This window comes from Aythya fuligula, chromosome 14, assembly GCF_009819795.1.
Source record: "Aythya fuligula isolate bAytFul2 chromosome 14, bAytFul2.pri, whole genome shotgun sequence".
Classification (NCBI taxonomy): domain Eukaryota; kingdom Metazoa; phylum Chordata; class Aves; order Anseriformes; family Anatidae; genus Aythya; species Aythya fuligula.
Window position 1 is genome coordinate 9,363,665 of NC_045572.1, and position 11,875 is coordinate 9,375,539.

General features: G+C 44.4%; 1 protein-coding gene across 1 annotated transcript in view; it reads left to right on the forward strand.

The window, feature by feature from the left end:
• UBTD2 (ubiquitin domain containing 2) overlaps window positions 1-9,647 on the forward strand; it is a 53,952-nt gene extending 44,305 nt beyond the window's left edge. Inside the window, exon 3 of the mRNA XM_032196913.1 lies at window positions 9,010-9,647. Within this exon, the coding sequence (XP_032052804.1) occupies window positions 9,010-9,407 (398 nt within the window). The 3' untranslated portion in view covers window positions 9,408-9,647. The remainder of the gene's footprint in view (window positions 1-9,009) is intronic.
• The last annotated feature ends 2,228 nt before the right edge of the window (window positions 9,648-11,875 follow it).

The window sequence follows — 11,875 nt, forward strand, 5'->3', positions numbered from 1 at the left end:
TTAGGACATAGGTACTAATGTGGGATTATGTCAGTCTGCTTGACCTCCCTGGAGCCTTTAACATTTTTCCTGGTTATCCTTGGAGACTGAGCATGCAAATGAATGACTCGGTGCTCAGTAACTTGGCTTTGAATGTCAACACAGGGGTATCAGCAAGTTTGGGAGCAGTAACAAAATGTTACAGGGCAAACTTATCTAGGTTATTCTTTCTTCCCATCCCCCTGTTGCATGTAGGTAGGTTGTGGAGGGGAATGGATTGCTGTTTAGTCTTAGAAAGCAGACGTTTTTCACATGTCCATCTCTCGCTGTAAACCGATGTGGGACTTCAGTGCATTCCATAAAAGCCTACGTTTGCTTTTGTGTTCAGTCTGCGGGGTTGTCTCTGCTGCTGTGTTAGCTCAAGCTATAATAAGTACCGTCCTGAGCCAAATTTCCATCCATATCCACTTCTAGCTCATATTAGACTCAGTCTCAAATATCATTCTGCTGCCCAGAGAGGGCATTGTGGCTGGCAGGGGGTTGCTCAAGGTTAAGCGCCCTGACGCTGGTCATGCAGTGGGGATGGAGCAGCTCGAGTTTCAGCAACTGTTTGAGTTGCTGTTGGGACCTCCCCGTGCAGGGCACTGCTTCCACTGGTCACACCATGCCTTCTCTGCCTGCCAAGAGAAAGGATGTGCTGTGTCTTGGGGTCGGTACATGAGTCAGTGCAAGGTAGAACAAGCAGCAAGGACAAGTGGATTGCACCTAATGAGATTAGTCCCAAGCAAAGGTAAAGCTGCTGTCTTTGCCTTTTGTCCTTTATTTGGAAAGGAGTGCAGCAGGCTCTGGCATATTTGTTGGATGATGAAGTAGTTTATGGTGTTGATCAATAGTGCCCTGCTGATCTCAGCGAGAGGAAAATCCTCTTAAAGGGAAATGCAAATAGAGAGCAGTTACCTTGTCTTCCAGGAGTAACTGGAAATAGCAAAGCAGTTTGTCATGTTAGGAAAGTGAGGCTGAATAGCTGGATGTTCTGTATGTGGTTATTATGCAAAACATCCTGTTGTAATGGGCAAAGGCTTTTTTCCCTCAGAAAACAGTGCTCCCAAAGCATGTTGTTGCTCATAGGGTGATGGAGCCCTGTTGTAAATGTAAATACAGGGGTCTTGTTTAGATTTAACACAACTTCTTCTGTCTGAATGGCACCTTCTCTTCTATTTCTGAAAAAAAATGAGATGTTTGTAGCTCAAGAGCTGATATGCTTTGTTTTGTGGTGGCCTTTCTGCTTCTGTGCATCCTCCCACTGACCGGATAACCTGGTCACATTGTGGAGTTAGCTGTGTGTGGAGGGATGTGATGCAGGCTCAGATGATCAGAATACCATCCTTTTTTTTTTCCCCTAACACCACTTCACCCCCTTAAAGAAAATGGATAATGGAGAACAGCAAATGCAAATGAAAAGGATATACAGAGGAGCTCTTTTACCAAAAAATGAAAATCTGGTTATCTAAGAAGCCTGTCTAGACAGACATCCATTTTAATGAAATGCAAAGCAGAATAGTGCATGAATACTTCATTAGTAAAACGACTTGTCATCTTTGAACCCTGATGTAATGTTTCTTGAAAGCTGTTACCTTCTTGCAATATTAGATTGAAGTTTTACAGCGTGGTGGAGAAGTGGCAGTACATATGGTATTGTTAATGTGACAACTACGGAGCATTAATGCATAATTGACTTTCTCTATCAAACCTCATTTGGTTAAAGGAATGCTCACCAGCAAACCCCTTCTAGAGTTTGTAGCACAGCAAAAGCCCGCAAGGAAACAGAAGTGGAAATTTACTGTAAATGATGCTATGACCGTGTGACTGGTTAACCAGCCTCTGAACCCACAGTTGTGGTTAAAGTTCATGGTCTTCTTGTGATGTTTAGCTCACAGTTATTAGCGGTGGTCCTGGTCTAGTTATTGGCTGCCCTCTGCTCTGTTGTGAGTTACAGGTACACGTTAGCTCAGCTTGTGGCTTAGTTGAGTGCATCAACTAGAGAAGGTGAAAACAGAATGAACCTCGCTGTAGGTATTTGTGCTCTACTTAAACATATAAAGCAAAAAGTAACTGTTCTGTAAGTTACATCGCTGTTAAACTTTGAGCTTTCAGATGTAGATCACCTCTTCTCTAGCTTCCTCTCCTTGTCCAGCAGGACTGCCATGCCATTGACCAGGAAAGCAAGGTGAGACTGCAGACCCCAGTTCTTATGGGCCTACCACTGCCATGGTCCCCTGAAAATTGAGGGGGGAATTGCACATTGCAGATTTCATGCTTGAAACACAATTATTCTCTTATCTGAGGAAAGAAAAAGCAATTTCTTGTGGCTAAAACATGAATAGAAGAAACATGCAAATGGTTGCTGCCTCCTCTGCCCCTTATGTTTTGGGATGAAATGATGCATTCTGTCAGAGTTGACAGAGAAGACTGCCATAGGGTCAACTCGGTCCCTGTTATGTGGAGTGTGTAGTAGGCAGTGTGTGTATCTGCGTGCCCCATCATCACCCATTTGTGGTGAAACCCAGTTGAGTGGCTTGGTGTTGCTCTAAGGGTCACGTAGGGGGGCTTTGCTTCCAGCCTGGATTTTGGCGCCCCACTTATTTAGAGGGGTTATCTGGCAGGAGATGTGCAGGGTTGTACTAACTGTGGCTGAAATCTGAGGAAAAGTGGATTGCTATTCTAGTGCTGAAATTTGTCTTTCAGAAGATGATGTTAATCTTAATTAACTTTTACCTTCAGCCCAGTTAATCAGTGCTAACGAATTAACTGATGCTGGTGCTGTTACGACAGAGAGACGGGCTCAGCATATCCAGTAATGCACTTTCCATATCTGCACCAGCCTTTTCCAAACGAAACACCTCTGCTCCTTCCCTGCTCCCTCCCACCCCTCAAATCCAACCCAATACAAATGCAAAGACAAAAGTAGGTAGTGATGACGTGCAGACAGATCGGCTTTAATTTACAACACGTGCATGAAGTGTGTCTCTCACTTGGGTAGTGATGGTGTATCCCTCTTACCCAGCAAATTGCTGCTGAACCAAACTTGTCTCGTTGCGTCTCAGTTTTCCTGGCTTGTTTCTGCAGGCGCCCCGTGCTGCTGATGTGGTGGGAGCAGCTTGGGTTACCCTCCTGTGTTCCAGCCTGCAGGCGTGAGTTGCAAAACTGGTTTAAAGAATGGATTACTCATGAGATCTGCTTCACAAACCCTGCCCCTCGCTCGGGTGAGGTCTGCTGCACTGGAAGCAGAGGACTTGAACATGCACGCGATCTCTGACTAGATACTCGGGCTGAGCTCTGCTGTTAATTACAGCTAGCTGGGATCCTTCAGGTTGGAAGGGACACACGAGGCTGTCCAGTCCAGTGCTCTGCTGCAAGCATGTCTTGCATTACTGCTTTGCAAGCTCCTTCAGACAGCTGAACATACATTATTTTATCAGCAATCTTGGAGCCCAGGTGAGCTCGGCTCGCTGAAGAGCACCCAAGCAGGGATCTGAGTATGAACAGTGCGGTAGCTGACTCAGTGCAGCACCCACTAGCTACATCTCCTGCCAGGAACGGGGCGGGACGATTACAAAGGCAGTAGCAGAGTGCCAAAATTTCCTGCTCCTCTCCCTCGCAGTACGCTAAGCGCAATTCCAGTCTGTCTTGTGCCAGTTGCCACAAGCAGGAATGAGCCGGGCCCCGCTCGTCGAGCAGCTCCCGAAGCTCTGGCATCCCCTGCCGCCTCTGGGAGCGGCTCTGCCATGGAACGGAGCCAGACCGATGATGCTCTCCTAATGGAAGAGCTTTCTCAGGGAACTTGAAATGGGAATTATTAAATGCTTAACACTTATGACTTACAAAACGCATTTTTTAAGGTGCTGGAGTAAGTTCGTTGGAATAAAAATAGGCTGAAAATGAGAGCAGAGCAGCGTTGGGTCAGTGGTTGTGCAGTGGCTTAGAAGGCAAGTGCATATCTTCATAAAGAGTTGAGAAACAAGACTGTACATCGCTTATTGTAGCTTAAATGTGCATGGCCCATGGAAATTTACTGTGGAAGAAGCATGAGAGGGGGCCCATGTATTTAGTTCATTATGAAATGGTTCATCCACACCACTAATGATTCTAGTTTAGTGTTCTCCATACATGTTTTGAGGCACAGGCTTCCACAAGTAACTCCCACACGGTGCTCTCCAGAAAATGGGCGAGTACAGCTGCTAACTGCAGCATTAATCCCTTACAGTTGTCATTACATTATACGGACTTCAATGTGAAATAACTTCTGTCTTTTAACTCCTCCCGGTTTGCAGTGGTTGTAGGTGAGCTAGAACAAAGCTCTGCGTGTTTTCACTTGTTTGGCTCAATCCTGTTCTCTTAGCGAGCAAAGTCACCCTTCACCACTCGTGCGTGCTGTTGACGTCAGTGTGCTTTTTTCTTACAAGGTTCTGCGTTTCCCAGCCATGACCTGGAATCAGCTGCTAATACAGATGAAGAGATAGTTCGGCTTTTCTGCCTGACTTAATCAGTGCTCTCTAGGAATTGTTGTGCTGTAGGATCCAGAATAAGACCCACTTGTTTCCTGATGCTTGTAATGAGTTTCAGGCATTCATGACCTGTTTTGGGTAAAAAGCAGTAGTCTACAGGTGAGAGCTCTGCTATTGCCAATTCATTCGGCAATCCATGCTGAGCTTGGTTTTGGAGTGGAGTTTTTCAGTAAGAAAAACAAACAAAGCAGCTGTTCCTAGGGCAAATGTGTTATACACAGACACTTAAGCTCCTTAAATTAGCTAGTCTCTTTGCAATGCTAGATTTTAGGTTGTGTTGTTTTAATTTCTCTTCCTGCAGCAAGTCTGTCTGGGGGAGGGGAGTAAGAAAAGAAATCTGCTCGGTTTTTCTGAGCAACCCTCTGCAAAACTGCTCAAAATCTTAAAAGGCACTTTAGGAACAGAAAACGAGAAATTTGTTGCTTTTTCGTAAGAAAGAATGTTATGTAGCTTTCTAGAAATGCCATTAAAATGCATTAAAGCTTTTTTATGTTTCTGGATGGAGGTGCTCATATACACCTAATTTCAGTAACTCTTAGAGAAGTTTACCTTTGTGCTGGTTAGGTCTCTCACTGGTAGTGCTCTCATGTGCAAAAGGCCAGTACATCCAAATTTGGAACTCATTGGGGATGGAAACAGTATCTCAGCCAGTCCTTTTTCAGTGTTTTCCCTTACAAATCCAGAGAAACATCCACATCCTAATAATCTTAGGAAAACAACTTTATGGCCTGCAAAGCAATTCATTTCGAAATGTTTCAATTCCGTATGCTGGATGATCACATCTGCTTATTTTTCCACCCGAAACTCTCAAGCTGTCTCCTACCTGGATAACAACCAGCAAGAAGCTTGGTCTTGTGGTTCTTTCCAGAATTCCCCGGTCTCCAGGGCTGTATTACTTTCGAACTATTAAAAAATAATACTAAAAGACAACAACAAAAACACCACCTGCCTGTGGTTCTAGCTTTGGAAAGGATTAGTGTGTCATCACTGAAGTCATGAGAACATCTAGAGAACTATTTAAGTGCATGATGAATACTCAAGCATATAAAGTATCAATGTGCTTAATTTATTCTCTCCTTGCTATTGTTTTAAAGTCTTTTTATAACATCTTGGGCTTTCACGTGTGTACCTCCGTGTGTGGCACTTGCTTTTCCTCCGTTTTAAGGGAGGCTGCATCCTTCCTGTGCCGTAACCGGCTGCTGAGGACCCTTGTTGCCTAGGGAACAGGGAAACCTTACAAAAAATAATTTATTTTTTTTTATTTCTCTGTGTTTTTTCATGAGAGCTTGACATTCTTTTCATGCCCCTTTGTGCTGAATGACTTCTGTGGCCAGAGCTGATGTATCTCGCAGGAAGGCTCAGAAACATGGTTTTCAATTATAGCAGGGAAATTAGGAGGGGGCTGCAGTCCCGACGTGTAATTCGCCGTGTGCTCTGCTCTGTGCAAGGGACGCTGCAGCGAACGCCTCGGTGAAGAGCTGCCATCTGGCTGGGGAGATAGGCCCGGTCGTGATGGCTGTGGGTAATGTGCTCGCTTTCTCTTTTCCTCTCCGATAACTTGCTTTGCCTGCATTGCTTAAAATAGCTCCAGACTCACCGTCCCTTCAGGTAAAAGCACTCAGCCGTCCCTTAACTTCTGAGCTGCAACCAACACGATGCTTCTTCACGCCCTGCCTTCGAGTTGTTACCGTTGACAGCATTTTGAAGGTTGTCAGCAGAGCCCCATCCTCTTCAAAAATCCCTTAGAGCCTGGAGGAGCCCTGCGTGAATGAGCTGTCTGAAGAGGACGGGGCAGTGCTGCGTGCCTGTGCGCAGCCATCCATCCGTACGTCTGTCGGGACCGAGGGCTGACGCCTCCTGACCCCCCTCTGGGCTCTTGCAGACGTGGTCTGGCTAAGTAGGTGCAGTCGTAAAGTCTCCTCAGCTTGCAGGAGACTTCTGCTTTAATCAATATGTCCAGTCTTGACGATATCGAGTGGTACGTGAGACGGCTCGAGGGTCTTAGGAATATTTTTACCAGCAAGAGTGAAGGGATGGGCGTTTGTTGGTTAGGTTTATGGTAACTTGTGCTTGCATCATCAATTTGTCACTAACTGATCGTCAGCCTTGGATGAAACTGTGCAGGTTTTATTGGCAAGAGGTTTTCTGTGCTGTCTTAAATAAAAACAAACAAAACAAAAAAAACTCGCCCACACCTCCAAGTTAGCTGCTCTTTCAGAGGATTTTAATTTTGTTTATCTGATTATGATTAAGCAATCCCATGTTTATAGCATATGCTTTGACCTTGATGTTAGTTCAACTGGGCAAGGATATAAATGATGAATAAATACCATAGCTAGCTTACCATTGTAATTGAAATTAACTCTTTAGTGTACTTCTCTAAAATAGGGACATCCTTTTTAAGATACCTACCAATGGTACAATTTTATCTTTTCTACCTAAATTTAAGAATTACTGGGGTTTGGGTTTTTCTCTTTTCAGCCAAAACAAAAAAACAAAAAACTGTCTGCTTTTTCCTATGCATTGATTTAAAGTTAGTACTGTGCCATTACCTAAATTGATTAGGTGTACAGAATGAAATTATCATTTTAAAACTAAAATATGAGAGCTTCAGGCCCTGGTATATAAATCACACACACAGTATGCTGGAAGCTCTGGATCCAATACAATTTTGATAAAGCTGGTTTGCTCTGAGATTCATAAATGATACAAGACTCTACTGAATGGTATAACTATTTCTGCAGAATTTCCTTTCTTTGCTTTGTTTTCCCAACAAATATCACTGCATGACAGCCTCAGCACTAGTGGTACAAACAGAATAGCCCCCCAAAGTGGCTGTACCTAAAACACTGATATTTTAGCCAAAGATTTCCTGTGTTCATCAACATAAATTACCCTTAAAAAAAAAATAAAAAAAATGGGGAATTTCTGCCTGAAAGACAGTATATATCTGGCACAAGAGTGAGCTAAGCAACAACAAATCCCCAAGTTATAATTTTATAGTGCAGTAATTTTGCTGATCAAACAGCGAAGTTTAAGACAACTCACTGTCAGCACAGAAAAGCCTCCAACCAAGAAAACAAAACAAGAAAAAGCCTTAGTTTATAACAAGGAGCAGTAGAGCATTGTGTGCAGAACTGCCGAGTCAAAGAGTTTTTTAAATATTCTGTAGCTCAAGGACTTGGCTGCTCTTCAAACACTTCCAACTACAAAAGGATGGAGAATCTTGCAAGTGAATGTGCCCCCTCTAGGGGCAAAAATGTGGAAATCTGTTACAGCAGGTAAACCCAAGACACTGGTGCAGCATTTATTTGGAGTGTGACTACCTGGGGTTTTTAACCCCTCTGAGAAGGGATTTCTGTTGGGACTGGGATGTAACTTCCTCTGCGTCTTGTTTTCCTGGCTCGCTGCAAGAGGTGATAGGTGCTGTGTGTTAGGGCTCTCGTTTCTGGGCTTCTGACACTTGAACTCTTAGGAGGTAATGAAAAATGTGCTGCTGTTTGTCAGGGGTAGTTCTTGAAATGCCTTTTTATAAAGGGTGTGAGGGTGTTTCATTGTTTTTTTGTTTTTGTTGTTGTTTTGTTTTTTTGTTTTTTTTTTTTTTAAAAAGGCAAAAAGCTGTTTGTTAGTTCTGTAGGAGCTGTAATTCCGAGCTGTTCTGTGTGCATGTTGCACAATTTCAGTAGGGAAGGATATGCCATATGCAAGGCAACACACCGCTTCCCTGTCTTGCTTTAACACAAACACCCAGATCATCCTGGGGAACCTCTCGGGATTTTGGGGGGAGAAAATTCATTCCTGAAACTTCAGGGATTTGAATGTGGGAGCTGCTTTAAACTTGCATCAGTTCTGTGTCGCTGCATGTCACTGCTCCAGCGATGACACCACAGCCACAGAGTTGTTGAACTTGGGTGGTCATGTTTATTTTCTCTGGCAGTTATCACTAAAACACAAATCCTATATAAAACCACTTCAGCAATTTTTGAATGTTTGAGAAGTTACAAAATCATTCTTTCATAGTAGTCTTTTGCCTCCAGTCTTTGCCATTTTGGGTTTGGGATCGCGCGTTTCATCCCAGCAGTGTTTTCTGGGTGTTCGCATGCCCTAAATCTCATCCATGCTGCCAGTGAAATGCTCTTTGTTTAAATTACACGTGGAGAAAATAGTATCCTCCCTCATCTTTTCCTTCCTGCTGCTTTTGAAGTTTACCCTGCTTTATCTGTCGGGTTGGGTGCGTTTGGCTTTTGTGGGGAGTGCTTTAACTCAACCCCAAGTTTCCATATGAAAACAAAGTAAGCAATTTTTAATGAATACTTCAAGGTTTCCTACTGATCCGGTAAGGCCTGAAATTAGTCCTTATCAGGTGCATTAACAGCAGGGTCAACGTTTCCAAGCACAAGTGCTTCAGTTTTCAATGTGAAATGCATTGATGCTCACTTTCCCCCTTCTCTCTTACCTCCTGAAGGTGCTCTTACGGAGTGTTACGATGAACTGGGCAACCGGTACCAGCTCCCCGTCTACTGCCTCGCTCCCCCCATCAACATGATCGAGGAGAAAGGCGACCTGGAGACTCTGGATATCCCCGACCCGCCGCCTAACTCGGGGCACGAATGCCAGCTTCGTTTGCGCCTGTCCACAGGCAAAGACCTCAAACTGATGGTCCGCAGCATGGACACGGTGTACCACATGAAGAGGCGGCTGCATGCGGTGGAGGGAGTGGAGCCCGGCAGCCAGCGCTGGTTCTTCTCGGGCAGGCCCCTCGCAGACAAAATGAAACTGGAGGAGCTGAAAATCCCAAAGGACTACGTGGTGCAAGTCATCGTGAGCCAGCCCTTAGCGAACCCAACCCCGGTGGAGAACTGATTTCTGCTTGTTTATTGATTCTTCTTTCCTCCGTCTCTGTCATGGGATTGGTTTTCACTGCCCTCTCTTCTTTTGGTTTGTCCTGCTAATGGATTGGTTCCAAGAAATGACCAGCAAAAATTCCATCTGTGATGGAGATCTGCAAAAACAAAACATAAAAATGTAAACTGGCCTTTGGGGTTTGCCTGATCTTGTATTTAACACAACCAACAGCAAGCAGCACAGGGCAAGGGCAAAGAAAGGAGTGGGGAGGGGAAGGGAAAAGGGGGGACACGCAAAGAGGGGTGGGGAAGAGGTGGTCTTTCACTTAAACAATACAAATACGTAATGATTCTTAAAACTGTAAGTGGTGTCCTGATCTACAGAGCAGGAGTAACAGAGAGCACTTTGATTTAAAAGAAAATAAATACGAAAATCAATATTTCATATCAGCACCACCTACAGTTCATGCAAGACTTGCAGCTGCTCTGGGTAGGAGCCGCGCTGCGTGTCCATGGGGATCGTGTGTGGTTTGACCTAACTTGTGTGCTTCGTACGGGTGCTGCCGAGGCACCGCGAGCTCTGGGCGGAGGAGTTGGGCTGGGGGCTCTGTCCCTGCCCCACGTGGGTGGCTCCTGGCGATGCTCAGACCAAGCAATTGTACATTCCAAGGTGGCAACGCAGTCCTGTGCCATTGCTGGCTCCAGCGCTGGGGAAACAGCCTGCTGGAGCCTTAGGCAATAACTTCGTAAATGTGTACTTCTGTGTACTGTACTGTAAACCTGCTACACGACTGACTTAGCCTGAAGCTTACAGGCTGACTGGCACCCGAGTACGTGCCTGCCCAATTACTGTATGTCACTCAGATCATTAAAGCAAGCGTTGAACAAGCTAGCTCAGGTGCGTGATGCGCTGGTCTGCGATTAAGGGGTAGGTGCACGACCCTTGTCAAGTGGCGCTGGCCTGCTCGCTGTAATAGGTCCAGGTTAAACTGCAGTTACACCCACACCTAATGGATTGCAACTTCCCCTGCTTGGCTCCTAGAGGGCACAAAGTGTGGGAATAGGAGGACACACAAGCACACAAATTGCAGCTTTTCCTCTTGAGTGTCATTTGCAGCAGCAGTCTGTCTTCTAGCTCAGGTGATCCTGAAGTCAGGACAATTGGAGGTACCCTCACCAACACACGCTGGCAGCCCAGAGCATGATCAGAGTGTTCAATAACCAGTGCTTTTCCCTTCAGAGCGTAAGAGCAGCCTTTTTGGCACACAAGAAGTCCTTTTCTAGTCTCAAAAATCTGAATCAGATGAGCATGTCTGTGGGGGAAAGAACTTGATGGTCACCTTGGTTAGAGATGCGCTCTGTTCCTTGGCTGCTCTGCACCCTTGTCTAGCAATGCCTTTCGTTGAGATCAAATTCCCTGTTCCTTTTAAACTTGATTGCTAGTTGGCTTGTTTTTCCAGCCATTACTGAAATTACTTTATTTCTTCCAAAGTCTAATATGCTGATCAGGCTAATCCTTTTTACTGGGTTCTGTCTTCCCTCTCTGCGTCTAGGGTCTAAACCTACAGTTGTCCCAACTCTTAGTCATCTGCTAGTGAAACTGGTGGGTTAGGATTGACAATTTTAAACCTGTTCCTGCTGCATTCATGCAGTAGAACTCTATTTCTCAGAATCCACTGGAGTTTCTTGCTCCACAAGCATCAGTGTAGAGCCAGAATGAGCTAAGGTCACGCACGCAATGTTGCAAGTCTTTCCCAACAGATGGAAGCGGATGCAAAATTTACATTGATGTTGGTGCAGCCAACTTCCACCACTTGGAAAACAGATCCACGTTCTCTGTGCATTTCCCACTCTACCCCGAATAAATACAGCTTTCATTTTCATCCTTGTGTTGTATGCAAAGAGTTCCTGACAGTTCCTTAAACCCCAGTTCTGTACAGGATGACTGAAGGGTAGTGGCAGAGGTGTGTAAAGGAAAATTAGTTCTCTGTTCTCATAAACACCCAAGTGACTTGGTTTTATTTTTTCTTTCTAAAGAAAAAATCAAAGCTGATTAACAATCTAGAACAAAAGTTTTCTATTGTTTTTCTTTTCTTTTTTTTTTTTTTTTTTAAAGACAGGTATGATTTAATATACTGGGGTTTTGCAGCCAGATCTTTTGCATTCCAGAGGGAAAAATATTTATTTGATATATAAACAACTCAAAAATCTCTTGGATTTCCACTGGTCAAAGGATAGTTTTGTGCCAGGAAGACACTACTTGTCTCATAAGACATAATTTACGTCTTCATGTAAATGGTCTTTGCAGTGTCATTACCTTCCAGTCCTTTCTGGAAAGGGGGGTGTGGGATGGGTAGAATTGTGATAGCTGATTAAGAAAGAGCAAAGCTGAAACCTGGATGACAATTCTGCAACTGCGAACACTAAAACACTAATTTTTTTTTTTTAGGTTGCCTTTTGGAGACTTTTTTTTTCTTCTTTTTGTTC